The 25,481-nt window shown below is 40.1% G+C and overlaps 9 protein-coding genes across 9 annotated transcripts in view; 4 read left to right on the forward strand and 5 right to left on the reverse strand.

Annotated features, from left to right (window-relative positions):
* Positions 1 to 97: 97 nt before the first annotated feature.
* Positions 98 to 1,118, forward strand: LOC104806787 (gibberellin-regulated protein 2). The gene is made up of 3 exons (XM_010531856.2): positions 98 to 187; positions 305 to 350; positions 454 to 1,118. Exons 1-3 carry the CDS (start codon positions 113 to 115, stop codon positions 633 to 635), a joined length of 303 nt encoding a protein of 100 aa, XP_010530158.1. The 5' UTR covers positions 98 to 112; the 3' UTR covers positions 636 to 1,118.
* A 48-nt stretch (positions 1,119 to 1,166) lies between these two features.
* Positions 1,167 to 3,115, reverse strand: LOC104807026 (50S ribosomal protein L21, chloroplastic-like). Its single transcript, XM_010532135.1, has 6 exons — positions 3,099 to 3,115; positions 2,429 to 2,699; positions 1,999 to 2,079; positions 1,666 to 1,767; positions 1,493 to 1,567; positions 1,167 to 1,364 (listed from the first exon to the last, which is right to left on the reverse strand). Exons 1-6 carry the CDS (start codon positions 3,113 to 3,115, stop codon positions 1,290 to 1,292), a joined length of 621 nt encoding a protein of 206 aa, XP_010530437.1. The 3' UTR covers positions 1,167 to 1,289.
* A 38-nt stretch (positions 3,116 to 3,153) lies between these two features.
* Positions 3,154 to 8,473, reverse strand: LOC104806788. Its single transcript, XM_010531857.1, has 9 exons — positions 8,355 to 8,473; positions 8,153 to 8,274; positions 7,641 to 7,848; positions 7,039 to 7,555; positions 6,705 to 6,956; positions 6,417 to 6,608; positions 6,262 to 6,336; positions 3,782 to 6,166; positions 3,154 to 3,682 (listed from the first exon to the last, which is right to left on the reverse strand). The coding sequence occupies exons 1-9, from the start codon at positions 8,462 to 8,464 to the stop codon at positions 3,407 to 3,409; spliced, it is 4,137 nt and encodes a 1,378-aa protein (XP_010530159.1). The 5' UTR covers positions 8,465 to 8,473; the 3' UTR covers positions 3,154 to 3,406.
* A 3,659-nt stretch (positions 8,474 to 12,132) lies between these two features.
* LOC104806789 (alkaline/neutral invertase CINV2-like) lies at positions 12,133 to 15,395 on the forward strand. The gene is given in 7 exon segments (XM_010531858.2): positions 12,133 to 12,283; positions 12,931 to 13,283; positions 13,285 to 13,333; positions 13,423 to 13,854; positions 13,933 to 14,123; positions 14,443 to 14,810; positions 14,896 to 15,395. Coding segments are annotated over 6 exon segments (1,641 nt in total). The 5' UTR covers positions 12,133 to 12,283; positions 12,931 to 12,978; the 3' UTR covers positions 15,192 to 15,395.
* A 1,292-nt stretch (positions 15,396 to 16,687) lies between these two features.
* On the reverse strand, positions 16,688 to 18,358 carry LOC104806790 (transcription repressor MYB6-like). The gene is made up of 3 exons (XM_010531859.2): positions 18,002 to 18,358; positions 17,545 to 17,674; positions 16,688 to 17,421 (listed from the first exon to the last, which is right to left on the reverse strand). Exons 1-3 carry the CDS (start codon positions 18,132 to 18,134, stop codon positions 16,941 to 16,943), a joined length of 744 nt encoding a protein of 247 aa, XP_010530161.1. The 5' UTR covers positions 18,135 to 18,358; the 3' UTR covers positions 16,688 to 16,940.
* A 1,062-nt stretch (positions 18,359 to 19,420) lies between these two features.
* On the forward strand, positions 19,421 to 20,451 carry LOC104806791 (NAD(P)H-quinone oxidoreductase subunit T, chloroplastic). Its single transcript, XM_010531860.1, has 2 exons — positions 19,421 to 19,858; positions 19,941 to 20,451. Exons 1-2 carry the CDS (start codon positions 19,521 to 19,523, stop codon positions 20,362 to 20,364), a joined length of 762 nt encoding a protein of 253 aa, XP_010530162.1. The 5' UTR covers positions 19,421 to 19,520; the 3' UTR covers positions 20,365 to 20,451.
* A 991-nt stretch (positions 20,452 to 21,442) lies between these two features.
* LOC104806792 lies at positions 21,443 to 22,160 on the reverse strand. Its single transcript, XM_010531861.2, has one exon. The coding sequence runs from the start codon at positions 21,979 to 21,981 to the stop codon at positions 21,541 to 21,543; it is 441 nt and encodes a 146-aa protein (XP_010530163.1). The 5' UTR covers positions 21,982 to 22,160; the 3' UTR covers positions 21,443 to 21,540.
* Positions 22,161 to 22,601: 441 nt separating this feature from the next.
* LOC104806794 (14-3-3-like protein GF14 chi) lies at positions 22,602 to 24,186 on the forward strand. The gene is made up of 4 exons (XM_010531863.2): positions 22,602 to 23,189; positions 23,329 to 23,451; positions 23,599 to 23,715; positions 23,825 to 24,186. The coding sequence occupies exons 1-4, from the start codon at positions 22,707 to 22,709 to the stop codon at positions 23,882 to 23,884; spliced, it is 783 nt and encodes a 260-aa protein (XP_010530165.1). The 5' UTR covers positions 22,602 to 22,706; the 3' UTR covers positions 23,885 to 24,186.
* A 354-nt stretch (positions 24,187 to 24,540) lies between these two features.
* Positions 24,541 to 25,481, reverse strand: part of LOC104806793 (queuine tRNA-ribosyltransferase catalytic subunit 1-like) — a 4,585-nt gene continuing 3,644 nt past the window's right edge. Inside the window, exons 13-17 of the mRNA XM_010531862.2 lie at positions 25,453 to 25,481; positions 25,263 to 25,364; positions 25,109 to 25,155; positions 24,974 to 25,001; positions 24,541 to 24,857 (exon numbers count right to left, since the gene is read on the reverse strand). Of these exons, the coding sequence (XP_010530164.1) occupies positions 24,756 to 24,857; positions 24,974 to 25,001; positions 25,109 to 25,155; positions 25,263 to 25,364; positions 25,453 to 25,481 (308 nt within the window). The 3' untranslated portion in view covers positions 24,541 to 24,755. The remainder of the gene's footprint in view (positions 24,858 to 24,973; positions 25,002 to 25,108; positions 25,156 to 25,262; positions 25,365 to 25,452) is intronic.

Here is a 25,481-nt window from a genome sequence, read left to right on the forward strand (position 1 = left end):
TCGTATAAGGTATATATATATATATATATATATATATATATATATATATATTATACAAACAAACGGGTCGTCAATCGGTCCCTCCGTATCGTAAAATATATTGTGAAGTAAAATGCTTTCAGGCATGGCCATCCTCAAGACAGCAGCTCTTCTGTTACTAATCGTCTATTGTATCTCCACCTACGAGGTAACTGCTTCATCATTTTCATTCTTGTCTTTATTCACTATATATATATATAAAAACATATATGATGAAGATCTCGTGTAATATACCATGCAACAAAAACCATATATTTGCCATCAGAACGTTCATGCTGCAGAAGACCTCAACCTTAACGCCAGTAAAATCGGTGAGATATGAAGTTTACAATTTTTTAACAGTTTTACTGCATATATATATATATATGTGTGTGTGTGTGTATATATAACATATGGGGGTGGTAACGTACGTAGATTGCAAGGGGAGATGTATGTATAGATGCAGCAAGGCGTCGAGGGCAAAGATGTGCGTAAGGGCATGCAACACTTGCTGCGTACGTTGCAACTGTGTGCCTCCTGGAACTTCAGGGAACACTCATCTCTGTCCGTGCTATGCCTCCATGACCACCCATGGTGGCTGTCTCAAGTGCCCTTAGATCTATTATATATACACATATATATCGTCATCCGCATGTACACACTTTTATTTATGTATATATGTATGTATCTTTTGTCTCTAAGTTTCCAGTTCTATGTATAACTTCTAATGTATATATGTATGTGTATATGTACATATTGGGTTTCCCGACCTGGGCGAATAAATCTCTTTCCCGTCGTACTTCGAGACTACTTTGTATCGGTTCGATCTGAAACGGTTTTGTTATATTAATTCTAATTGGTTCAGACCGGTTCGGTTTGGTTCCTGAACCGAACTGTACAAAATTCGAACCGATGCGTTTTCTTTACTTTATATCTGTTCGATTTTAACCAATAAAACAAAATCGAACCGATACTCCTTCAATCGGTTCGGTACAATTCGGGAGTAAATTACCTGAACCGAAATGGCCGGTGATCCGGTTAGTCAAATTCCCATGTCTGGGGAACGACATCGATCGTTGGTGTTTCATGTTTCCTGTTTCCTGTTCTCGCGATTTTAAGATTGAAGATAGAAGCTGAGATTTAAAAAAGAAAAAAAAAATGAAATGCTTTCATTACTCAAGCAATAGTGCAAGGGTACGTACAAAAAAAAAATCTGAAAACTGAACTAACATCGAAGAGGTTCTTCTCTCAAAGTTCATCCTCATCAATCTCTAGACGGCAACATTGGCGGCGGCAGGATAATCCTCATAACCTGTGATGCCTGTAATCCTAATCCTGGTATTCGGCTGCAAATATATTCAATCATGAATCAGCATTTCAAGAGAAAAAAAGTCTTTTGGACTTAGATTTCGAGATAAGATTGGGGGGTGGAGGGTTAGGACCCGGTATTGGATTTACACAAGAACTGCAATACCTGTCGATGCCCGTTATTTCTACGGTACTTCTTCTTCGGCTTGTATTTGAATACTACCACTTTATCATTCAAGCCCTGCAACCGAAAAACATCGGAGTTTCTCAAAGTTAGGGACAATGAGGAAGGAAAAAACCTGCAAGACAAAAACTCCAAGACGCGCTATCTTGAGTTACATGATCTTCCACCACTGCATGAACAGCGGCATTGGTCACAACCGGTTTGCCGATATAAGTGTGTGTCTTTGTGCCGACAAGCAACACCTTGTTCAGGACAATCTGCACGAGAAAAAGTTAAGCGTTTTGACAAGGCAAAGGAACAGGAATGTGAAGAAGTGCCGGCTCTTCCACCTTTTTTTCCGGTTGATAAGAATCTTACCATGGATTTTCTTTTTCCGATTAACAAAATTCCTGACCCGGAATGAATTCATTAGGATAATCAAATGCAATTCATGAGTCATGGAAAGGGCATTGCTTCAAATCCTTAAATGCTAAAGATTCCAACAACACCTTATCATTGACATTTGCATCCTTCAGCCTCTGAGTGTAGAGATATCTTCCGGGAAAGACTATGTATTGGCGACCACCGACCTGTTCCACCAAACAGAGAGAGCCCTAACCCATATCAGAGATTTCAAAATCCACCCGACAACCGGACACAGAGGATGAACGCAGAAGATTTTGTCCAAGTAAAAAAGATCATTGACCTGCAATCTGGATCATTTGTAGAAACTGACTCATTGACCACACTATCGATTTGAAGCAGAAAACTGTTCTTACTCGAAGAACCCTGTATATCCCTTAAAATGCAATACATTAACCATAAACTACCGTAGTTGCTCAAGCGATTACCTCGTAAATCCAAAAATCGACACAAAAGCAGTCGTCTAATCAAATCTAAACGCACCCAGAAGTAGTAAAAGAAAAAGGATTTCCTCACATTGGGAATTTTCCTTCTCAGCTTTCCACTCACCATGACGACAGCAAAAACCTCTTCCCTCTTGGGCTGCTCCAAAGCGATCTCCACATCCTCTGCGGTCTCCACAGGACCGGAATCAGAAGCCTCAGGCTCAGAATCAACGACGGGTGATTCGGATTCGGCGAATTTCGGAGCCAGAGGGAATGCGGGTCGGGACGATCCGACAGGAGGAGCAAGGAACCCAGGTACAATTTTAGCCAGAGAAATCGAGGGTTTAGAGAGAGAAACGAGACTAGGGCTCGAACGATGAGAAGCGACATTGCAGTGCGCTGCGACGGAAGAGCAGAGAGAGAGCGTCGCTCGCCATTTTTTCGCCGAGAGCTCCAACGCTCAGAAGCTTTTCCGAGAAAAAAACCGTCTTACCCTGATCCACTCACCCTCAAATTACGCGTTATATATATATATATATATATATATATATTATATATGAGTATATATGTGTAATTGTGTATGTATGTGTGTGTATATATATGTGATTTTTATTATTATTTTATTTTTTATTAATAATATTATAAAATTTAATAATTTTTTGTAATTTTATTATTTAATATTATTAAATATTAGAGGGTTGATGATACTTGGAATAAAATTATTGTCTTGTTATCGTTGAATAGTTGATCATTGCACTCACCTTGGTATTTTTCGCATCAATGTGGCTCGAGTTTTTTGCTAAACAAAAGTGTAGATAAGAAAGGTCACACAAGATGCCAGATTTTGCCGACAGACGACAGTCCTCCAAATAACAACGGAGTTTATCCTTTTATATTACAAAAAACGATGTCGTCAATTCATATTTAGGGCAATTTGCCGATCAAAGTTACAGATTACCAAGGCCTGAAAAAACTTGAGAATCCGGTAATTTTGTGGGGGAAGTGTAAGTACCAACATACGTATGAGAAGAAGTGGACGTACTTGACAGAAACCATGAGTTCCAAGATCCTAGGAGGATGATGTCCACAAAGAATGCATATCGTTTAAGTCACTTAGGCTTGTCGCCTTCAAAGACATCTTGTACATCTCCCTCAGTTTCCCATTGTCTCTCCATGTCTTGTTCGCTTCCGCCGGTAGGGATAACGTCAGCATTCGCTTCAGAACCATCCGAATCTGACCCCAGAATCGCGCGTGAAGCTCCGAGTCATCCCTTATCGAGGAATCTGAAATCGTTTCTGAAACATGCCGGCCTTCGAGCAGACGAGACAATGCTGAATCGAGCATCTGAAGTAGAAAAAACACAAGAAGAAGAAGATTCCATCAGGCAATTGCATCAGATGTTAAAAGTTCATGAAAAACAAGCAGGCGGCATAGAGAAGATACGATATTCGATTGCCAAAACTTCGACAGGTCGAAAGAAAGAGCAGCTCTCTCGATTAGAATCGTCAGAAACATGGACGGATGGGTCTTTGGACCATAGAAATCCATGGATTTCTGCCAATTCCTATCAGCTAACATCGCATATTGTTTAGCCCTCTGGATGGAATTGCTTTCGGTTTTCGGAGGATTTTCCTTTTGATGATCCAACTCCAGGAACCTCAAACATCGATCCTTTTGGTACCGAGCTAACTGAAGATAAGCATAAGCAGCTTCCTGTTTACGTGCTTCCCCGAGCGATTCATATATAGACAAAGCCTCCCTTATCGCATCATTGGCTGAAATTTCATGTTTTCCCGTGTTCCTGGCTCTTATATCAGAAGAAACATGAGTGTTTTCCGAGATGTTATGTCCAGGCCATTCAGCAGGTGTGTCTTCTTCTGCCAAAAGCATTCCAAGTCTCAGATATGTATGACCAAGCTGTGTTAGGGCTTCGATTTTCAGATTGTCTGGAACAGAACCAGCCTTTTCGGCCGCAACAGTCAGTTCCGTCTTCGCTGCCATGTAATATCGAAGTGACTTGCTGTATTCTAGCTTTGCAATTGCAAGAGCTTGCCGGTAAGGGTTTGTTAAAGCATCATGAAATTTGAGAGCTTCTAACTTTGACACCATCTCTTCAGCCAAATTTCGTCGGCCATGACCCAAGTTGCAGTTGATTAGTATAACGTTAGTATGATCGGAAACCTCCTTAAACGCCATTACAGCATCTGCAAAAGCATCTTCAGCTTTGTTCAGTTCTTTGCTCTTGAGCCGATTCCGACCAAGTTCATTGCACACCCACCCTTTCTTTTTAATCACAGACTGCAATTCATCACACCCCATTGGAAGCTCCTGCAATGCCTTTCGAGCTTCTTCATAACAACTCAATGCGGCTAACAGATTGCTTTCTGCATCTTCGGTTTTAGGAATGTTGAGATATTTGAATATTCCGCCTTTTTTAACTCTCTGGGTCTCCTTGGATCTCATTACATTCTGCTCCAGAGGCTCAGCTTTCTTTTCTCCAAAAGAACCCTCTGCAGATTGATCCTTTGTTGTCGCTGAAGTAGCAATACCCAAAGAGCCCATAGAGGTCTCACTCTCCCTATAGCTTCCTTTCTCAGTTTTGAGATGAATCTGTTCATCTTCAAAGTCTCGCAAGACTCTACCAGGCGGATTCTTGTAATGTGGCTTTCTACTGCTCTTCCTGCCATGAGAAATAGAGCGAGGACCTGAAATGCTGCTACTTGCGCTGCTACCACTGCTTGCTCTGTCACTCTTACAGCTGCAATTTACCAATGAACATGAACTGCAATTCTGACTGTATTGAGTCAACTTCTTCTTCAGCCTCTGTACTTCCTTTACAACCTCAGATGACATCCTCAACCGATTGGTTGAGGTTTCCTCTGCCCGTTTTGATAGTTCTTTACCTTTCACAATGTGGAACTCAACATAAACATCACCCACCAACATCCACGCCTTAGCCCAAAAGAGTTGTGTTGAAGAAAGTTGCTCCAAAGTGAGATCACAAGGACCCGTTTTGGACTGCAGAGACAAACTCTTGCTCATCGAGGAAATAAACAGTGTCTCGTCAAATTTATGTGGCATTGATCCATAGATGGAGCAAGCCAATTCTACTGTCTTCAATGTTTGGTGCAATTGTCCATCTTCCTTATAAGCTTCTCCCAATGACAGATAAGATTCACCCAGAAGCAGCACAAGGTTCCACAATTTGCGGTTTAGTTTTGATGTTGGAAGCCACTTCCGGATATCGCAGACTTCAATGCAATCAGGATCACCACATTCACATATGGAAAACTTGGCCGAAGAAGACAAGATATCGTGAAAAGTGTCATCCTTTTCTAGCACCTCCTTTTCTGAGTGCTGTAACTGCCGTGTCCATCTAAGAGACTTTATAGCTTGAGAGACATGGTGAATTGCTGCCAGTTTAGAGGAGATAGGACTAGTGACAGTCTCAACCAAAGGTTCAGGAGCTCGGGACACCGGACAAAGTCCGAAACTATTACCTGAACTGGAATTTACAACAGCGCTCTCAGAGTCCTTGGAATCTGGATCCCCTGGGCGTAACAGTTCCTTACAAGGTGACACATTTTCCACTAAGTTCATCTTAACAGATGCAGAAGGCGATAGATAAGAACTCGTATAGTCCTCACTGAACTTATCTTCAGGGAATATCGCCATTTCATTTTCATGATCAACTGTGAGGGATTCCTCTTCTATGTCTGTTAGTGTCACTTCACATTCCACATTAAGAGATTCAGAAGACAGATCCAGTTCTTCGTTGTCATTCAGAATAAGCCTCGCAAACTGCTCATGTGCATACGCCCTTACAACCTAAACCAACAAAAATATCAAACATGAGCAGTCACCGAAAGCCAAACAAGAAATAGCTAAAATGATTTGAAAAATCATTTCAGAAGGATGAGTACCAGATGATCAGGCTCATCCAAGAAATCCAAACACTTTCTCAGGAACCGAGCACACTTAGCCCTATCGTTTGGCACCTGCAGAAGTTTTTTTACTGTCAGCTGAAAGAAATAGTTAAGTGTTCATTGATTTTCAAACCTGATGCCTTGATCCTTACCACTGAAAGAGAAAGCCTGTGACCAACTCTATAGAGAAGATTTCCTAAGGAAAATAACGGGTCATTCCGTCCTCTATGAATGAGAGATGGTAAGGGACTTGCACTGTCATTGCAGTTGCTTGAAGAATGATTCCTTGAAATTATGGAAAGATCAAATAATTGAATGACATCTTCACCAGCACTTTTATAGAGCTGCAAAAGTCACAGAATGGGAATATAAGTCAGTAATGACATCAAGAAATATCCTTGACACATATTATGTTGCACCGAGAAAAAATAGAGCATTACCCAGTAGGCACCGGGATCCTGTTTGCAATTTGCTTGAAGAAACCTTAAAACAGCAAGACCATTCTGCTGAACAACATGAGGATGAAAGGCAGGTGTACCGTCCTCTGAGATGCCTTTTAATAGAAATATGTCATCTGTTTTCAGGAGCTCATAGCCCTGGACAACACCATCCTGATGATAGCAAATTGCCAACTCAGGCACACTCGCCATTACGTTATCAAGCCAAGCTTCAAGCCATGTTAATGGAGTAACCTGTGAAAAATTGCAAGAGTTCACTAACGGTAAGTTAATTAAAAAAGGTGAAAAAGATAACCAATCAGAGGTTAGCAACGACCTGTCGGCTAACATCCCACAAATGTAAGCTCACAGCCACATATTTTTCATTGCTGAACAGAAGCAAATCACTACCCAAAAGCATGCGGAAGTTGTGAAACTGCCAAAACAGAACTCTTAAAAACTCATTGCTTCCGGCTCTTCTCTGCTTATCAGACTCTACAGAAGGCTTGATCTTTTCATTGATACGTGAAGTTCTTCTTACTGGCTCACGCCCCTTGTTTTTCTTGCTAGTTTTGTTTTCCCAGATAAAACGGTCCTGTTTAACCTGTTTATCGTGTCCTGCAGGGCTTTCAAATCCATCGTCCGGAGAACTACTGCAAGTCTCTCCCCCGGGCAGCGCAGAAGAACTTGATTGCTCCTCGGCATGAGGGCGATGGGCCGGTGGACAATCACATGCCTCCATTCTCACTGAATGCATTGCGAAGTTCAGAAGCAATGATTCATCCTCATCATCTGAACATTTTGGTTGATTGTTATGTCTCCTAAACATCTTATCTCCCTCTTCAACATCAGGCCTGCATGCCACCATAGAATCCATACTTTCAAAGACTTTTCCATGATGCTTATGCGAGATGGACACAAAATAAGCAAAAGACGCACCCAGCATTCAAGACAAGAGTCTGCCCAACACGTTGAACGGCTATTGATACCCGAGCCTTCGAGTAAGGTATTTTAAAGATCTGCTTAAGAATGTCAGCAGGGGCGATCACATCTATCTCATCTCCATATTCCACTAAGCCAGAAACAGCAAGGGCCTCACATTTCTTGCTAAGGTTCGAAGAAACAGCATAGGGTTCCCAAGATATATCTGTCGAGGAAAAGAAAAACAGCTTAAGCAATCTTAGCAAAGGAAACAGATTGGATTAGTTGAAGCGTATGAGCAGAACCTGAACACCAAAAACATCATCAGTTTACTTCAATAGCGTCTGAATTTACAAATTATTCACCTCTAAACCATGGATTTCAGACAAACAAGACTTGCAGCAAAACAGAATACTCAGAATGAGAGAACCCAATAGTTAGTTAATCCATTCAATCATGAACTTCTGAGTAAACATTGAAATCCCACATAACCCAAAAGCTCAAAAAAAATCAAAACATAGAGAAAATACCTCCGGCCGTTCTAGATTTCACGGCGGCGAGGGGCAGAACCTTCTCGGGAAACTTCTTCAACAGCGGCGGCCGATTCAGGTCCGTCTCCGTCGGCAGCATCCTGTACCTCGGAGCACTCACTCTGCAACAACAACAAGTTCATACAAGTCGCAAGCAAGTAATAAATACGAGCAAAACCAGTTGTCGGAGATGGTAACGGACGTTTCGCAAGACGGAACGAGAGCCGAACTGAAAGCAGCGAAGGAGTTATCGGCCAAAACAGGGATGGAGCCGCACAGAAACCCCACCGGCTTGGGACTGACGATCTCCATCTTCCCTACCTATGTCTGTTAGTGTCACTTCACATTCCACATTAAGAGATTCAGAAGACAGATCCAGTTCTTCGTTGTCATTCAGAATAAGCCTCGCAAACTGCTCATGTGCATACGCCCTTACAACCTAAACCAACAAAAATATCAAACATGAGCAGTCACCGAAAGCCAAACAAGAAATAGCTAAAATGATTTGAAAAATCATTTCAGAAGGATGAGTACCAGATGATCAGGCTCATGGCGGAGCCGGTGGAGACAATTGCTCCATTGTTTCCCAAACCCAACCTCCAAAATCCGATTTCTCGAGCGATTTCACTATGATCTAGCGTCGTCTTCTCCTCGTTGATTCTGGAAAACGGTGGAAAGTTGAAACCCACAGATGACAATTAAAGGCCCAATCGAGGCCCATTAATTGATAGGCCTTTAATTATCGTCTGGAGATTTCAAGTCCAATTAAAAGAAGGGCACATGCTTCAAATGATATGATATAAACGAAAGTGAAAACTCGGGTCTTAGTTATAAGAATTTATAATTGGTTAATGAAAAATCGCATATAAATACCTAAATTTTTATAAAATTTTTAAATAAATATCTGAATTTTTTAAAACTTTTACAAAAAATCTAAAATTTTAAAAATCTTACAAATTAAACAATATCCGTTAACGGTCTTTAACATATCAGAATGTTAAGTCATCAATTTTTGACATATTCTGTTATAAATTAAACGTGGTTAATAAATTTTGGTTTCATTTGGAACATATTTAAAAGTTTAGATATTTATGTGAAAGTTTTGAAAAGTTTAGATATTTATATGGAAATTTTATAATTCAGATATTTATATGAGAATTTTATTAAAGTTTAGGTATTTATATGCGATTTTTTTTTATTAATAGAAATATTTAACAATAAGTAGGAATTTTGTGTGGAATTTTTTTTAGTATTGTTAGAAAATGAAAATTATTTTTTATATATTTTGAAAAAGTACCGTTATAAAAGGTATTTATGAAAAATAAATATAGTTTGTAAATATGCAAATAAACATTCTTTTTTTTTCGTACGCGGTGCAAGAAACCGGAAAGAGAATCGGACCTAACCTAATTTTTAAGCCTAACGACACTTTTCCCCAATTGGACGGATTGGTTCCTGAAAATCATGCCGAAAATACCGCTAGCATGTTTTGACCTTACATTTATGTAAAAAGCTGCCTTCTAACGGATACACAAATTTGACTATTATATATATGTATATATATATATATAATATCTCATAGGTGTGGCAAAAAGAAGATAATGGCAAAAGTAATAAGTATAATGCATACTTTTTTTAAAATGTTTTATTTAATTAAAATTAAAAAAATCGATTTAAATATAAAAATAATGAAATTGAATGAACTAAATTGCAGTATATAGCACCAAATAGATATAACTTTTTTAAATAAAAATAGTCAAATAAAAAAGAATTAAAAAACTGGAAAATCTTTATTTTAGATATAAATTCGGAAACGTTATAATTTAGACCCCATTATGTATACTAATATAGTGAAGTTATATATATATTCATTGCTCATTTTTTCACTACATACATTTATTGCCTCCTCACATCATATATATATATATATTTTTTTTGAAATTTCATTATATATATATAAGTAGGTAACATATATGGTCATTTTAAAATATTAATAGTAATGCTTCATAAGGGACGCCAACTTATATATTATATAGGTAGAATAGATTATCTATGATAGTTGGTGGACCGCCTTAAATCAGAGTGCACGTGATTATTATTATAAATCCAATTCGCACGATACACGCCATATTCATTCCAAATACACACACATTATATATATATATTCCAAAATTAATTGAGACAGCAATCATGAATAGTGTGAAGGGAACAAACTAAATGGGGTGATGCTTGCGATCATTGAATGTTTGGTTCAACTAATCGGGATGCATGATAATAGTTTCATGGATGAATCAAAGTATATATTTACCGTTGGAATCAATCTCATGATTTGGAATATACACTCTCTCCGAATTTGAAATTCGAATTCGGGACAGGAACAAACCTTTTGTATTTTTTCCACTATCCAAATTTAAATAAATTATTTTATCTTTACCTCCATTATTATTTTTTGTTATGATCTTTGTATTGAAAGGAATTTATCTGTATCTATAGAGTATACAAACTAATTTAAAAACAAAAAAGAATTCTGTGTTGTTTATGCTGGTTTTATTTTTCTCAATAAAAAAAGTACTTTTATGCTTAAAAAACACGAAATTGAGATCGGTCAACATGAAACCATTTAGATATATGAGCAACAACAAATCGATACGGATAATAAAACAATAGGAGATAAAGAAACCAGACGCGATTGGATACAATGCTACGAAATGATGTAGTGGAATGATAAATTCCACAAACTTTATTATAAATAAAAACCTTATCATGGAGTGTGTATTTGGGTGTCCATCTCACAGTGTCAACCTAATGAAAAACACTTTTTTCTTCGAATTTTAAATAAAATAAATCAACTACAACTTACATTCTTAAATATATATAAAAATATATGTTCAATGAAAAAGTCGGATAATTTGGTCGCCAATAAATGTTTTTATATTGCGTTAGTTTCAATTTTATAAAATTCGCTCAATCATATCGTACTTTTTTAGCTTGATATACATTGACAAAATATTTTCAAATAACATATTCGTATATCTTAGCTTGATATACATTGTTTCTTCTTTGACCGAGGGTAATCTTGTAAAATTAGCATTATTATATATATATATATAATATTAGATCCTTCCTTTTTTTTTTCTTGTTAAAAAAAGCAGATTCTTGTCCCATATCCATATGTAATATTCTTTCATATATACTTGTTTTTATCTGGAGTTTTCCAAATTTATATAATTGAAATTAATCAAATTTAGAATGAATATAATATATCCAAATCCAATCATGAATACAAAAATATACGCGTCGATGAAAAATAAAATCGTAGAGATGCCGTGGATAAAAGGAAAAACGTCAAGTCTATCTTTATTCTTTAATATCTGTGCAATTGGCTATATAAGTCAAGTATATATTTAATGGACACCCTCACAATTTATTCAGTGCCCTATTTTTATCACAATATTTTGATTATATCTCTTTTTAGGAAACAAATAAATAAAATTACGTGGAATTATGAAATGATTTAATTTTTAAATGTATATATTATAGTTTTTGAAGTTTATAATTGATAATTTTAAAATTCATTTTTTTACTATTATTTCAGAATTCAATTTATGCTGAAAAAACAAAACATTCTTTTTAATATTTTTTCACAGTGATATTTGAGGTTATTATAGATACTCAATTTGGACTTTGGAATCTGGGACCTCGACTGCCCAAACCCTTGCAACTTGGAGAGTTTAATATTTTAAATATTAACGTCAGAAATTTAAATGTATTTCTATCTCATTGCCAAATCAGACAAAGCCGATCACTACGTCGAGGTTTTGTCCACGTAGACTTCACCCATTTCCCTTAACCGGCGATAACCGGTTAACCCTCTCTCCCCTCTCTCTCTCGTTCTCTTACCAGACCCGTTTCTACTCAATTTTGGTGTTCGGTCTCTCTCTCTCTAAGATGCTTTTGGTTGTCAATATAAATAACATCATTCTTCCCTCATTCTCTTTTTTTCTCTCTTCCTTTTTTCTTCGTGTCCTTTAATTTCCCCTGTTCCCTCTCGGTTCACATTCTCCGTTAAGTTCGCCGGAGATCGTCTCTGCCGCCGGCGTGAAGTCTCGCTGTCTCCGGTCGCCTACTCAGGTTCGGTTTCTCTGTCTGAAGATTTCTTTTGGGACCTTTTAGTTATATTTTGGTTGAAAACTCTATATCCTGTCGTGTTCGTTCCGGAGATTTAGATCTGGTTTTTGGTTTCAGGTTTAAGAACAGAGAGACTGTTTTTCTCTGTTTTTGCTTGGTCTCTGTAGCTGAATGGTTTATGTCTTGTCCGAAGTTGACTCGGTGTTTTCTCAGATAGTTCGTCATGGATCTTGATCTCCCTGTTACATTTACATCCCCGATACCACAGTTCGATTCTACAGAACGTAATTTTCCGGGAAAATTGTAGATGCAATGTGGTTTATAACAAGATAGATTTTTTTAATTTCTATTTAAATTTTCTGACGGATTCGCACTATTTTTGGATTATTATTTTAAAGTTATTGTTATTTGGATAAGTATTGTTTCTGTTACACAACCCCCGTCGTCCTGTAATTTTTGTATGTAAAGCTTGAATGCTTTGAATCGACGGTTACAGAAAAGAGACTATCTGAATTGGATAAGTTCATAATAAATCTGCAAATCAAGTCTTGCTATATATAAGCACCATTTATCTCATGCATTAAACTCCTTGATCTTCCTTCTAATCAATATTTTGGATTCTTCCAAATGTTTGTTTCGACTGTACCCAGATCTTGTTCTGTCCGAACCAAAGAGCTTCTTGATCGACTAAAACCGAGATGGACTGTCCTAAAGAATCAGCAGCTGGTCTCAGAGCCGTTGGATCGCACTGTTCGCTCTCCGAGATGGACGATTTCGATCTCTCTCGAGCCTTGGACAAGCCAAGGCTGAAGATCGAGCGGAAGAGATCGTTTGACGAGAGGTCAATGAGTGAACTGTCAACTGGTTTCAGACATGACAGTATCCATGAAAGTACCTATTCCCCAGGAGGTCGGTCGGGATATGACACGCCTCTCTCGTCGGCCAGGAACTCGTTCGAGCCTCATCCGATGGTGTCCGAGGCATGGGACGCTCTGTCGACAGTTCATTGCAGCCTACGACCATGCCTCTGAAGAGGTCTTGAACTACGATCAGGTACTTTACATGTTCACACACATTTTCGTGTCTACTTCTGTTCGGAGAGCCTTGTACGATGATGTTTCTGGGTGCTTGTTGTTGTTTAGGTGTTTGTACGGGACTTTGTACCTAGTGCGCTTGCGTTCTTGATGAACGGAGAACCGGACATTGTCAAGAACTTCTTGCTGAAGACACTTCAGCTTCAGGGTTGGGAGAAGCGTGTCGACCGGTTCAAGCTCGGTGAAGGAGTTATGCCAGCTAGTTTCAAGGTACTTCATGATCCTGTCCGGAAAACAGACACGATAGTAGCAGATTTTGGAGAGAGCGCCATTGGAAGAGTGGCGCCTGTTGATTCTGGTTTCTGGTGGATCATCCTTCTCCGAGCATACACGAAATCTACAGGGGATTTGTCTCTTGCCGAGACACCAGAGTGTCAGAAAGGAATGAGGCTTATACTGTCGCTTTGCTTGTCTGAAGGTTTCGATACTTTTCCTACGTTGCTTTGCGCAGACGGCTGCAGTATGATCGATCGGAGAATGGTAAGCTTTTGTCATGTAACGACTTCTCGGAATATATCGTAGCATCTGCTGAGATATTAAACGTGATGGATGCTTTAGGGTGTGTACGGCTATCCGATCGAGATCCAAGCGCTGTTCTTCATGGCGCTGAGAAGCGCATTGTCGATGCTAAAACACGACGGTGAAGGTAGAGAGTTCATAGAGAGAATCGTGAAGCGTCTTCACGCCTTGAGCTTTCACATGAGGAGTTATTTCTGGCTCGATTTCCAGCAACTCAACGACATCTACAGGTACATATGTTATAGTCTGTAGCACGTGGGAACGGGTAAAATGATGGGTTTTTGGCCTCGTTGCACCCGTTTCCGGTCTCGTTCATAACGAGTACTCGTGAGATCGGATACCCGAAAACTCATGGGTCACGGGTAAAAATACTCACCCCTAGTAATCGGTTTCGGTCGTATCCCACGGGTTTTGATGGCCAAAGTATCTTTGCCTAGACTTCATGAGCCTGGCCTCGGATGCTGTCGGTCGATATCAGGTTTTAATGCCAGGGCCGTGAATGTGAGGTGTATACGTATAAAAGGCAAAACGAAACTGTAAACCGTGCAGGTACAAGACAGAGGAGTACTCGCACACAGCCGTGAACAAGTTCAACGTGATGCCGGATTCGATACCGGAGTGGGTGTTCGACTTCATGCCGCTGAGGGGAGGGTACTTCGTGGGAAACGTGAGCCCAGCCCGGATGGACTTCAGGTGGTTCGCTCTGGGTAACTGCGTGGCGATCCTGTCGTCGCTGGCGACGCCCGAGCAGTCAATGGCGATCATGGACCTCATCGAGGCTCGTTGGGAGGAGCTCGTGGGGGAGATGCCTCTCAAGATATGTTACCCTTGCATCGAGAGCCACGAATGGCGCATCGTCACTGGCTGTGATCCCAAGAACACGCGCTGGAGCTACCACAACGGGGGCTCTTGGCCAGGTATCTCTATCCATCTATCTATCTATATGTGTATATATGTATGTAGATGTTATGATACAGTTACACCCTGTCTCTCTATCTGCAGTCCTGTTGTGGCTGCTGACCGCAGCGTGCATAAAGACGGGACGGCCACAAATAGCGAGACGAGCGATCGATCTCATAGAGACGCGTCTCCATAGGGATTGCTGGCCAGAGTACTACGACGGGAAGCAGGGTCGGTACATAGGGAAACAGGCGAGGAAGCTGCAGACGTGGTCGATAGCGGGATACTTGGTCGCGAAGATGATGCTTGAAGACCCTTCCCATCTCGGCATGATCTCTCTTGAAGAAGACAAGCAGATGAAACCTGTTCTCAAGCGGTCTGCTTCTTGGACTTTCTGAGAACTGGCAGTTCTGTCCTTTTTTTGTACTGATTTCTCCATTAATTAATGTCTTCGAGACGATGAGAGGAGGAGGGGGTACAAGGCTACTCTTTGTTTTGCTTCTCTCTTTGCTTTCCCAAGTATAAATGAAAGGAAAAGGTAATAAGGAAAAAAACGCGTTTGCTTTTGCGTTTGCGTTTGCACGTGCAAGAAGCATGGAGTTATTTTATTTTATTATTGTTTTATTAGTGACATTAGGGGTGAAAGAGCGGTCATTGAATGTTTGGTTCAACTAATCGGGATGCATGATAATAGTTTCATGGATGAATCAAAGTATATATTTACCGTTGGAATCAATCTCATGATTTGGAATATACACTCTCTCCGAATTTGAAATTCGAATTCGGGACAGGAACAAACCTTTTGTATTTTTTCCACTATCCAAATTTAAATAAATTATTTTATCTTTACCTCCATTATTATTTTTTGTTATGATCTTTGTATTGAAAGGAATTTATCTGTATCTATAGAGTATACAAACTAATTTAAAAACAAAAAAGAATTCTGTGTTGTTTATGCTGGTTTTATTTTTCTCAATAAAAAAAGTACTTTTATGCTTAAAAAACTTATAACCAAACGGTTATTTAATTTTATTCGTTTTGATTTGGTTTTGATTATTTCGGGTTTTGATAATTTATAACCAAACGGTTATTTATTTTTATTCGGTCGATTTTATCTATTTAAAATTATATTCGGTTCGCTTCCGTTCAATTATAATATTAAAAAAAATCAAATCATTTATAATAAAAAAATATTCAAACAAGATATAATATAAAATATAAAATATGATCATAATTATCTTAACATATAAAATAATAAAATATAAATTAATGTTATTTTTTGTTTTGGCATAAAAACAATAAAATGAAAAGACTTCATAAATAAATCTTATCCTCTTTGAATATTCATATCGACCAAACTTTAAAAATAAAAAATGAAATAATTGAAAAATAATAAATCAATGATCAAATTAAGAATACATGTATATAAATATATAAATGAGATATATAAACAGTTTGGTTCGGTTCGATTCGGTTATTTCGGATTTTGAGAATTCATAACCAAATAATTATTAAACTTTAATCGGTTCGTTGGATTCAAATTCTATTATTTCGAATTTTGAAAATTCATAATAAATTCGATTATTCGGTTAATATCTAAGAATTCGGTTCAGTTCGGTTATGGATGGAAATACCCGAACCCCACCACCGCTAAATGACATCAGACGTGTGAGGGCAAAAAGAATGGACATTGTAAAGTTTACAAAGGACGTCTCTTCCATTGTGTGTGTGCCTAACAGACTTTTTCTTCTAATTGATTGGGCCTACAAATGGCCATTATCTCTCAAGCCCATTATATTTTATTAATAATAAACTAAGAACCGATCAAAATTTATTATAAACATGAATACGTATATACTTTTGAAAACTGAAATATACTAATGATCATGTAAAATTATGAATAATATGCATTAAGAGAGAATGTCATTATTAACACTGATGGAGCGAAAATAACAAAAAAAATTGATTTAAAAATTGACCGATTTGCATGTTTACATAACATCTGCAATCGATTTGCTGAAAACTTGTGATAGAGACAAATTTTCTACAGATTCTGAAGAACCCATTTTGCCGTTTGGCAAATCCCGTCAAGGGTCACGTGTTACAGCCACAAACAAACTCCACGCGCCGCCATCGCGGCGGTCAGGTCAGTGGACCCACCAAGGCTTCGACTCCGCCGACGAGCCCACACCCGTGATCCGACCCGACTCCACCCACCGGGTCGACCCGGTCCCAAGTGTGAGCTCCAGATTCAGCTCCTCGCGTCCGGAGTTAATATTGTCACTGTAATAACACTCGCCGTTTTGCCGGAGATCTTCGTCGGTGGTCGTCCCGCTTGTGGTGGCTCCGTGGTCTGAGGAAGATTCCGATTTGGGTGAAATGGCGTCGGAGGTGAAGCCGTTCACATTTGGGAAGGTGGACGGAACGGCGGCGTTTTGGGGAGGAGCCGCCGGAGTTCTCTGAGACGACGCCGTGTTGGAATCTGTGACGGCGGCAGGTTCGTTGATCGGACGGTGGGTCTGAGGGTCGATCCCACGGCTGAGAAGCTTCCGCTTAATGTGAGTATTCCAGTAATTCTTGATCTCGTTGTCTGTTCTTCCAGGTAATCTTCCGGCGATCACAGACCATCTGAAAATCCCAAAAATGGAAAACCCGTGATGTTAGAAACGGAGGAAATGGCTTTGTTTCTCTCTCTTTTTTCCTGGAAAGTTGCAGATTTTCTCGGGGGGCAAACGGAGAAGGAAAAGTTACTTGTTTCCCAGCAAGCTGTGGAGCTTGATGATGAGCTCATCTTCTTCGTCGGTGAAATTTCCTCTTTTGAGATCGGGTCGAAGGTAATTTATCCATCTCAACCTGCAACTCTTGCCGCAACGCAACAATCCTGTTTTTCATCAAAATCGATACCATCCTCCATTAGACCCATGATTTTTTTTTTGTTTCTTAAATTAAAACGACAAGAAAACGAAGCGGCGCATTTCATCAAACCCAATAAGCAACAGAACAAATAAAACAATAGAAAATTCTCGTCAAATCGAAAATAAAAAACCGGAACAGAACAGAGAGTCCTCTGTGTGTGTGTTCTAATTCAGAGGTGTAAGAGACCGAAATTTTAAGACAAACCCAAGATTCTTCGCAGGAACTGTCGTGAAACCCAGGTTTTATTTTCCGGGAAAAAGGAGTGGTGAGAAAGAAAGAGAAGAAAACGGACCGGCAGCTTTGGGAAGAGAACGCCAACAGCCTTCGCCGTGTTTACGGATGTAATCGGTTAGACGTAGGTCTTCTTCTTTGGTCCATGCTCCTTTGTTCGTGTGGGCCTTCTCGCAGCAAGGCGACCTTCCCATGATGATGCCTGTCTATGTATGGATGTCTATATGCATATGAGAGACAGAGGGAGAGGGAAAGAAGAGATGAGAATACAAGGAGAAGAGGAAGGCAAGGGAGGAGGATCTGTGAGGAGTATAAAAGGAGGGGACTTTGACCAAGTTGGGGTGTGTGTGTGTGAGAGAAAGATAGAGAAAGCTTGTGTGGAGATTTGGTAGGTAACCTTCCCCTCCCTTCTTCCTGCTTTTTTGTGTTAAGATTTGATATTACTTTTTAGTTTTTATTAAAATAATAATAAAAGTTAAAATCATGGGGCAAAAGATTATAAATTAACCTTGGTGGTGGGGATGTGCTCTTTTAAAAAAAATATAAATTAATAAATTATTTTTTCCGGGTTTGTTAAATAGTTATAAAAAGATATTGGGGATATAATATAAATTATTATATTCAAACTGAAATGGCTGGTTTCTAACCTTCTAGAAGAAAGGGAGAGTCCGGGAAACCGGGTCCAAGAGGCTTCTACCTGCCTACCCACCTACCCTCCCCCTCATCAATGGCCAATGGCCATAACTTTTATTTGAATCTTCTATTTTCTTTTTCTATTTTTTTTCCATTGAAATCTAAAACCATGCACATTATTTTAGGAATAATTCTGTAATTCGCATTAGGATTGGCTTTCGATGGACTAATACCTAAGTTGGAATATTATTTTGTTACACGTCTCTTTGTGTAATAATTATGTTAGACCACACAGGCAGATAAATCGTATGGTTATATTGTTTTCCATGGATGTCAAATACAAATGAAATGATCACCCCATATGAAACAGAAAACTCTTCTATCATGTGATGGATGAGAAGGAGTGTCCACCAACTTAAAAAGTGCAAATGTTTGGAGAAATATAATATATAAATCTAAATTTTAACCAATTATAGAGTAAAAAAATACAATGTCAAAACTTAACTTTATATGATTTAGTGGTAAAAAACATATAAAACATATTTTTATCTGGGTTTAAATCTAAACATAGAGAAGAGAATTTATCCGAACTTCTCGATCTTTGATAGATGTAATTGGAGCAAAACTCCGGATATCTTACATCATTGTGGAGTGTGGCGGAGGCAGACCTCGTAGTCAATACGAGCCGGCCAGTCTTGATGAGAGTGGCCCTTTCAAAAAGACAACTGTTATATTCCCATTTTTATATGATAAATTTAAAATATATTTTTTTAGAAATTAGATTCTTTTTTTTTTTGGGCGTTGTAAATGGAGACAAAAAGGATATGGCAGAAGAGAATAAATAACGAAATCTGATATCTGAGCCACACAAAAGATGAGGCCGTGGGATAAGTTTCCAAAGAGGATCAGAAACAGAGGAAGAAGAGCAAAGCTGAGTCTTTTAGGCCATGGCTTCCACAGCGTCTTGTCACCGGACGGCAAGCATTTTCTTGCCGGGAGCCCAAAACAGCAGACACTCCAGACACGACGAGAGAGCGGGATCTCTACTTGGAGGAGGAAGAACAAGGAAAAAAGCAAAAACGGCACGCATTTATGCTTCGAAAGGGCCGACAGAGAGGCAACGAGCTCCACCAGGAGTGGACACGAGGATCCACTGGGACAACCCGGACGACGGTTGGATCGGCGGACCCGACCCGACCAAGTCCGAGGTTGAAGACAAGACCACTCTCTTTGGTGATGATAAGTTTTCCGACCTGCTCATGGAATCTTCTGATTCTCACTACCAGTGCGTAAACGCATGGATATTACATATAGGTGTATATATGTGCGATGATGTAGTGATGGACTGACTGTATGTATTACCTTAGGTTCTTGGGAGTGAATGCAGATGCTGACATAGAAGAGATAAAAGCCGCTTACCGGAGATTATCGAAGGAGTACCATCCGGACACAACGTCGTTGCCGCTTAAGACAGCTTCAGACAAGTTCATGAAGCTGAGAGAGGTGTACGATGTCCTGAGCGATGAGGAGAGCAGGCGGTTCTATGACTGGACCCTGGCTCAGGAGGCAGCGAGCCGTCAGGCCGAAAAGATGAGGATGAAGCTCGACGACCCGAAAGAGCGAGACCTGCGGAACTATCAGTCCATACCTGACATGGTTGACAGGCTCGGTGGCAGGAACATGGAGCTTAGTGACCAGGCCATGACCGCCCTCACGTTTGACGTCCTGATCATTATTTTCGCCATTTGCTGCATAGTTTATGTGGTAGTCTTCAAAGAGCCTAATTACTAATACGGAGCAAGATATATATATATATACACACATACATGTAGCGGAATAAAGTTCATACATAAACAACATGACTAGTAGCAAACTGAATTCAGAGTAAAACTTCTTGAATTAGATAGAAAAGGCTGCAACCTGGGACTCGGAGTTCTCGGCTCGTGTTGTGGTGCTGCTGAAGGCGTAGAGACCGAAGCTTTCCTATTTCTCGCTCCAGCACAAGCTGGCTCCGCTGCATTATTACACCGAGATTCCAATATCACATCACAAATCGAAGGTGAACGAACTCATTAGAGCTCCTGGAGAACAGCTGTTTCACATTTTCATTCACCTCGTATCGCTACAAAAAAAAACTGTCAACATCCAACGGCCAAATTCACTGGAAATCGCTTTACGTTAGAGGTGCGTTGGAATTTTCGACAGATTTATTTCCAACAGATTCATAACAGATATTTTCGATGAAATATTTTCAACGAATTTGTAACGGAATGATCCGTTGAAATTCTTTGGAAATTTTGTTCGAATATCACAACAGGGTATTCAAACGGGCAACTGTTGGAAAGTTTTCAACGGCAAAGCCAACGGTTGTCTATTGAAATTTTTAACGCGATTACGTTGAGAAGTTCGTTAGAAATGGTGTTCGGATGACCCGTGGACGTTTTGTCGCCATGAGAGCTCGGAGGCGTGCTGGGAATCGCTCCACAATGTGGTCGAGGTTAGCGATATTCATCTCATGCTCTCTCGCCCGCTCCTCCATAATCCTCGTCTGCTCCCGTATTTATTGGACCTGTTGCTCGATCATCTTCTTCTGCGTCTCGATCATGTGCGCGAGACTCTCGATTCGGCGCTCTTGTGTGGACTCACAAGCGCGGGGAAATACGACTTTTTATCCTCGACTAATTCATTTATGAAATTCAATGTATTTTCCCCTTAAATTCATCATTTCCAATTCCAACAGACCTTAAGAATCAATATTAATATAAATATATAAAAGGTTTAGGCTATAACTAACGATAATGGATTTATGTGAAAGAAAATAGATGAATCTGTTTCTAGGATTTTATGAAAATTTTAAATGCTGATTCTAGACATAAAAATATCGCATATATTGATTGATAAGATCAGATTCACAAGTATATAAAACTGTTTTTAATTATCTACATATAATTTGATTTTAAAACAAGTTTAAGACAGAAGAGGAACCCTATTTCGATCGGGATCGCGATCTCGGCCGTCGTCGGCGTCGGCGGCATCTTCACCGCAATCGTAGACGGATCTGACGAGAAGCAACTGATCCTCCAAGTATCTCTGAAGCAACAAACCGGTTTCTTCTTCTCCTTCTTCTTCGCCTCCTCCAAATCCGTCGCATCCGCATCCTTCCTCGCACCGCCGCAGCCGCATGTCGTCTTCATCGGCGGAGGCAACGGCGACTGAGATTGATTTTCCGATCCTCGATCTGCGGCGGCGGAGACGGAAGAAGATCTCTGCGGCGCAGATAAGAGGAATGGAGGCGCAGAGTATAGGAAGGAGGAGAGGAGAGCAGAGAAGGAAGAAGACAAAGCGACTCCGCCGCGTTCGAAGCCAGGAGGCGGCGGTCAACATGACGGCGATGCGTGATAAGAGCATCGGCGGCGCCTGGAGTGCACGGAGAAATTCATGGCTCGATCGATCGGAGAAGCCGTCGTTGTCGTCGTCCTTTTGGTACCAGAGAGCAGCTTTGGCACATGGCTTTGTGGGTATGTTGCACTCGAAGACTTCATTATTTTTCCTTTTGTACTCCAACCCGCATAATTATCCTCTAATAGATTGATTTAATTTAATATAACAGAATTTATATTGTGGTTTAGGCTTATATATATTTTCTGATGAGGTTTTGGTGGATGAGATTTGAAATTCTCGATAATATATTTTCTTATTTCCTCGTTATGCGATATAATAAAATCAAGTGGGCTTGGGCCTTGGCCCATCATTGTTTCGTTATGCCCTTCGGTCTTCGAAATTTCAGACTGACCTAAAAGTAGCCGAAAAGGCAATCACCCGAATCAAAATTCCCGTGTGCCAGCTTTTCCCCCTTTTTCCCTTCAAATAAATAAATATTTATTTTAGATCTTCACTCTTTCTTTCATAGATATTAATCCAACGGCCCTCGTTCAATTTCCCAACGCAATCGTCGCTCCCCACTCATTATTGCCTTCTAAAAAAAATCCAAAATAAATAAAAAAAAAAACAAATTAAAACAACAAAAAAATTCTCACAGCCCGGAGAACATAACCCCAAATCTCTCTCTCTCTCTCTCTCTCTCTCTCTCTCAGATCTGAATCTCTTGTCGCTCCGATCTAGCGAAAAGAACAATGGCGGCGTCCTCGGCGAGGGATGAGAACGTTTACATGGCCAAGCTTGCGGAGCAGGCGGAGCGGTACGAGGAGATGGTCGAATTCATGGAGAAAGTCGCCAACGCTGGTGATAACAAAGAGCTCACCGTCGAGGAAAGGAACCTCCTCTCCGTCGCCTACAAGAACGTCATCGGAGCACGACGTGCTTCGTGGAGAATCATCTCCTCGATCGAGCAGAAGGAGGAGAGCCGCGGCAACGATGACCACGTCTCCATCATCCGTGACTACAGAGGCAAGATCGAGACGGAGCTCTCCAACATCTGCGACGGAATCCTCAAGTTGCTTGATACCCGTCTGATCCCGGGTGCATCCGCTGGGGATTCTAAGGTTTTCTACCTCAAGATGAAGGGAGATTACCACAGGTACTTGGCCGAGTTCAAAACCGGGCAGGAGAGGAAGGACGCCGCCGAGCACACTCTCAACGCTTACAAATCCGCTCAGGTTTGAATCATTCTGGGTTGATCTGGGTTGCGTTGACTCGGATTCTGTGTGATCTATGGATGCGTGTTTGGATCATTCTGTGTTCATTATATCCTTTGCGCGTCGATTGGTTGAATCTGTTCGTGTTGATGTTGTATAGGATATTGCTAACACAGAACTTGCTCCAACTCACCCGATCCGTCTCGGTCTGGCTTTGAACTTCTCTGTCTTCTACTACGAGATCCTCAACTCCCCTGACCGTGCTTGCAATCTCGCTAAGCAGGTAAATGGGTTTGTTGGATTGAGCAAGTATTGGTTGCATATGATGGGAAAAAGTCTCTGCTCCATGAAGTGTTGGGTTGTTTTGGTGGAGTGTTAGCGTGGTTGTCTTAGTCTCTGTTTTGAATGAGTGTATATCTGGAATCACCAGGCATTTGATGAAGCGATTGCCGAGTTGGATACTCTAGGGGAGGAGTCATACAAGGATAGCACCTTGATCATGCAGCTTCTCCGTGACAACCTCACTCTCTGGACCTCTGACATGCAGGTATTAAACTTTGATCCGATCTGCGTTTCCTGAAACTGGGTTTGGTTGGAAATCATGGGCGGTGTTTGTTGCTTGTTCTGCTCTGAATCTGTTCATTTTGATTAACCAGGACGATGACGAGATCAAGGAAGCAGCACCCAAGCCTGCTGACGAACAGCCGCCGCAGTAGGTCTGCAACATTGTTTATTCAGTATTTGAACTTCTCCATGATATGTTTTTGTCCGGAGAAGTTTTGTGTTTGTTGTAAGTCTCCTTTGGCTACTTTGAAAACTTGTGAGGGCAAATGTATTCTTGCCTTTGTTTTGTTTTCTTAATCGTGATGCTTCTGGTTTCGTTTTTCTTTCTCTTGATCTATTCCCGTACTTTTTATCTTCTCTTTGGTTGATTTCAACCGGATTTCAATGAGTCTGTGTATTGAATTCACCTACTCTTCCGGACCATGAAGATATATGGGCTCCTTTGGTCTCTCTATTTCCTCCTCTCAGTGCCGTGACATTCATTGCTCAGGCGAATCATTTAAGGATTACGACTCTGGAACTGTTCCTACCAGGAGAGGAATATGATAATAGGTTATATTTGAGACTCATTTCGGGATTTGATACGTTCGGTTATATTATAACCTAGTTTGGTTATTTCTATTTCCAAAATTCGGATTTTATATCTAATTTGGTTTGGTTCGGTTCTATTTCTGTTCGACTCGGATTTGGTTTTTGAATCTCATGTTTTATTCCTTACCACATTGGTAGTCTGGTATGAACCGAGGTGTACCTAATCTGCTTGTCTACCGCATGCGGAAGCAAAGGTGCTTGCAGGAAAAAAGAAGAAGAAGATAAGGTAATGAACGCTTGTGACATAAGAGATAGATTTGGATGTTGATTAGGATGGATCACATTAAGCATATGTCATTACGCTTGCAAGGCATACAGAACTCATGCTTGCAATTAAGGGCAAAAAGATCTCACCTTTCCTTCTTGGAAAAGAGAGAGAGAGAACAGAAGAATGACGAATGAATGCGGGTTATAGGAGCCTATCTTGCCTCCTCATGTATCTGATGGTGAAAGGGCAGCACAACATGAGGAAATGTCGATCTCAGCGACTTCCATTGCGTTCCGAACCCATTTAGGTACGTCGCCTTTCGGAAACTGCAAGCAAAAATCGACCACGAAAAAAAAAGGAGATTCGAAAACGTTATCATGACAGCGTGACTGAACAGAAATAGGTTATGCCCGAAAGAGAGGGACGAGGAATTGTTGAATACCATTTTCCCGAGGAAATCGCAGACAAACCTGCGAAAACATTTCATATATACATTGATCAATAAACTGCTGTTCTCAGCATAGAAGAATGGATCGTTGAAAATGAGAACGAGGAGGTAAGTCGACGAGAGACGAACGTCGGAAAATTTTCTTCAATGATTGATGAGTGAAGATCTCGGCTGAGCTGCGATATAGCGAGGAACTGATTACCGGTTTGATACAGAAATAATCAGCAGAATATTAACTAAGCAGATTTATTCTTCTTCCTTTTTTTTTTCTCAGAGGATATACCTTCAACATGTAATGCAGGTTGTGGTATGATACAAGCTGGGACCCCATGGGGTCCTTTGTAACTAGAGAATGAATATAAGCTCTGCTGAATTTCTTGCAAACCTGAGGAGGAGAGAATATATCATTAGAATAGGAGGTAACCCGGAAAACAAATTGAATTTGTTTTTTTTTTCCGGGATATGAGCATTACCATACAGTCACATGAAGGATCGATCGGAA

Source organism: Tarenaya hassleriana, unplaced genomic scaffold (genome assembly GCF_000463585.1).
Source record: "Tarenaya hassleriana unplaced genomic scaffold, ASM46358v1 Cleome12, whole genome shotgun sequence".
Taxonomy (NCBI): Eukaryota; Viridiplantae; Streptophyta; class Magnoliopsida; order Brassicales; family Cleomaceae; genus Tarenaya; species Tarenaya hassleriana.

Bases quoted from the DNA above. Each gene is read 5' to 3' on its own strand.
- LOC104806788 (XM_010531857.1), bottom strand. From the start codon at position 8,464: ATGGAGATCGTCAGTCCCAAGCCGGTGGGGTTTCTGTGCGGCTCCATC. The intron at 7,556-7,640 runs GTGCGTCTTTTG...GGTGGCATGCAG, and splicing joins ACTCTTGTCTTGAATGCTGG to GCCTGATGTTGAAGAGGGAG. The intron at 6,957-7,038 runs GTCGTTGCTAAC...AATTTTTCACAG, and splicing joins TGTGGGATGTTAGCCGACAG to GTTACTCCATTAACATGGCT.
- LOC104806790 (XM_010531859.2), bottom strand. From the start codon at position 18,134: ATGGGAAGGTCGCCTTGCTGCGAGAAGGCCCACACGAACAAAGGAGCA. The intron at 17,675-18,001 runs GTCCGTTTTCTT...GATGAAAAACAG, and splicing joins TTCTCTTCCCAAAGCTGCCG to GATTGTTGCGTTGCGGCAAG. The intron at 17,422-17,544 runs GTAACTTTTCCT...TGGGATTTTCAG, and splicing joins CACAGCTTGCTGGGAAACAA to ATGGTCTGTGATCGCCGGAA.
- LOC104806792 (XM_010531861.2), bottom strand. From the start codon at position 21,981: ATGCTCTTATCACGCATCGCCGTCATGTTGACCGCCGCCTCCTGGCTT.
- LOC104806787 (XM_010531856.2), top strand. From the start codon at position 113: ATGCTTTCAGGCATGGCCATCCTCAAGACAGCAGCTCTTCTGTTACTA. The intron at 188-304 runs GTAACTGCTTCA...ATTTGCCATCAG, and splicing joins ATTGTATCTCCACCTACGAG to AACGTTCATGCTGCAGAAGA. The intron at 351-453 runs GTGAGATATGAA...TAACGTACGTAG, and splicing joins CCTTAACGCCAGTAAAATCG to ATTGCAAGGGGAGATGTATG.
- LOC104806794 (XM_010531863.2), top strand. From the start codon at position 22,707: ATGGCGGCGTCCTCGGCGAGGGATGAGAACGTTTACATGGCCAAGCTT. The intron at 23,190-23,328 runs GTTTGAATCATT...GATGTTGTATAG, and splicing joins ACGCTTACAAATCCGCTCAG to GATATTGCTAACACAGAACT. The intron at 23,452-23,598 runs GTAAATGGGTTT...TGGAATCACCAG, and splicing joins CTTGCAATCTCGCTAAGCAG to GCATTTGATGAAGCGATTGC.
- LOC104806791 (XM_010531860.1), top strand. From the start codon at position 19,521: ATGGCTTCCACAGCGTCTTGTCACCGGACGGCAAGCATTTTCTTGCCG. The intron at 19,859-19,940 runs GTGCGTAAACGC...GTATTACCTTAG, and splicing joins TCTTCTGATTCTCACTACCA to GTTCTTGGGAGTGAATGCAG.
- LOC104807026 (XM_010532135.1), bottom strand. The intron at 1,768-1,998 runs GTGTTGTTGGAA...TTTCTCGTGCAG, and splicing joins ATGCAAATGTCAATGATAAG to ATTGTCCTGAACAAGGTGTT. The intron at 1,365-1,492 runs GTATTGCAGTTC...ATATATTTGCAG, and splicing joins GAAATAACGGGCATCGACAG to CCGAATACCAGGATTAGGAT.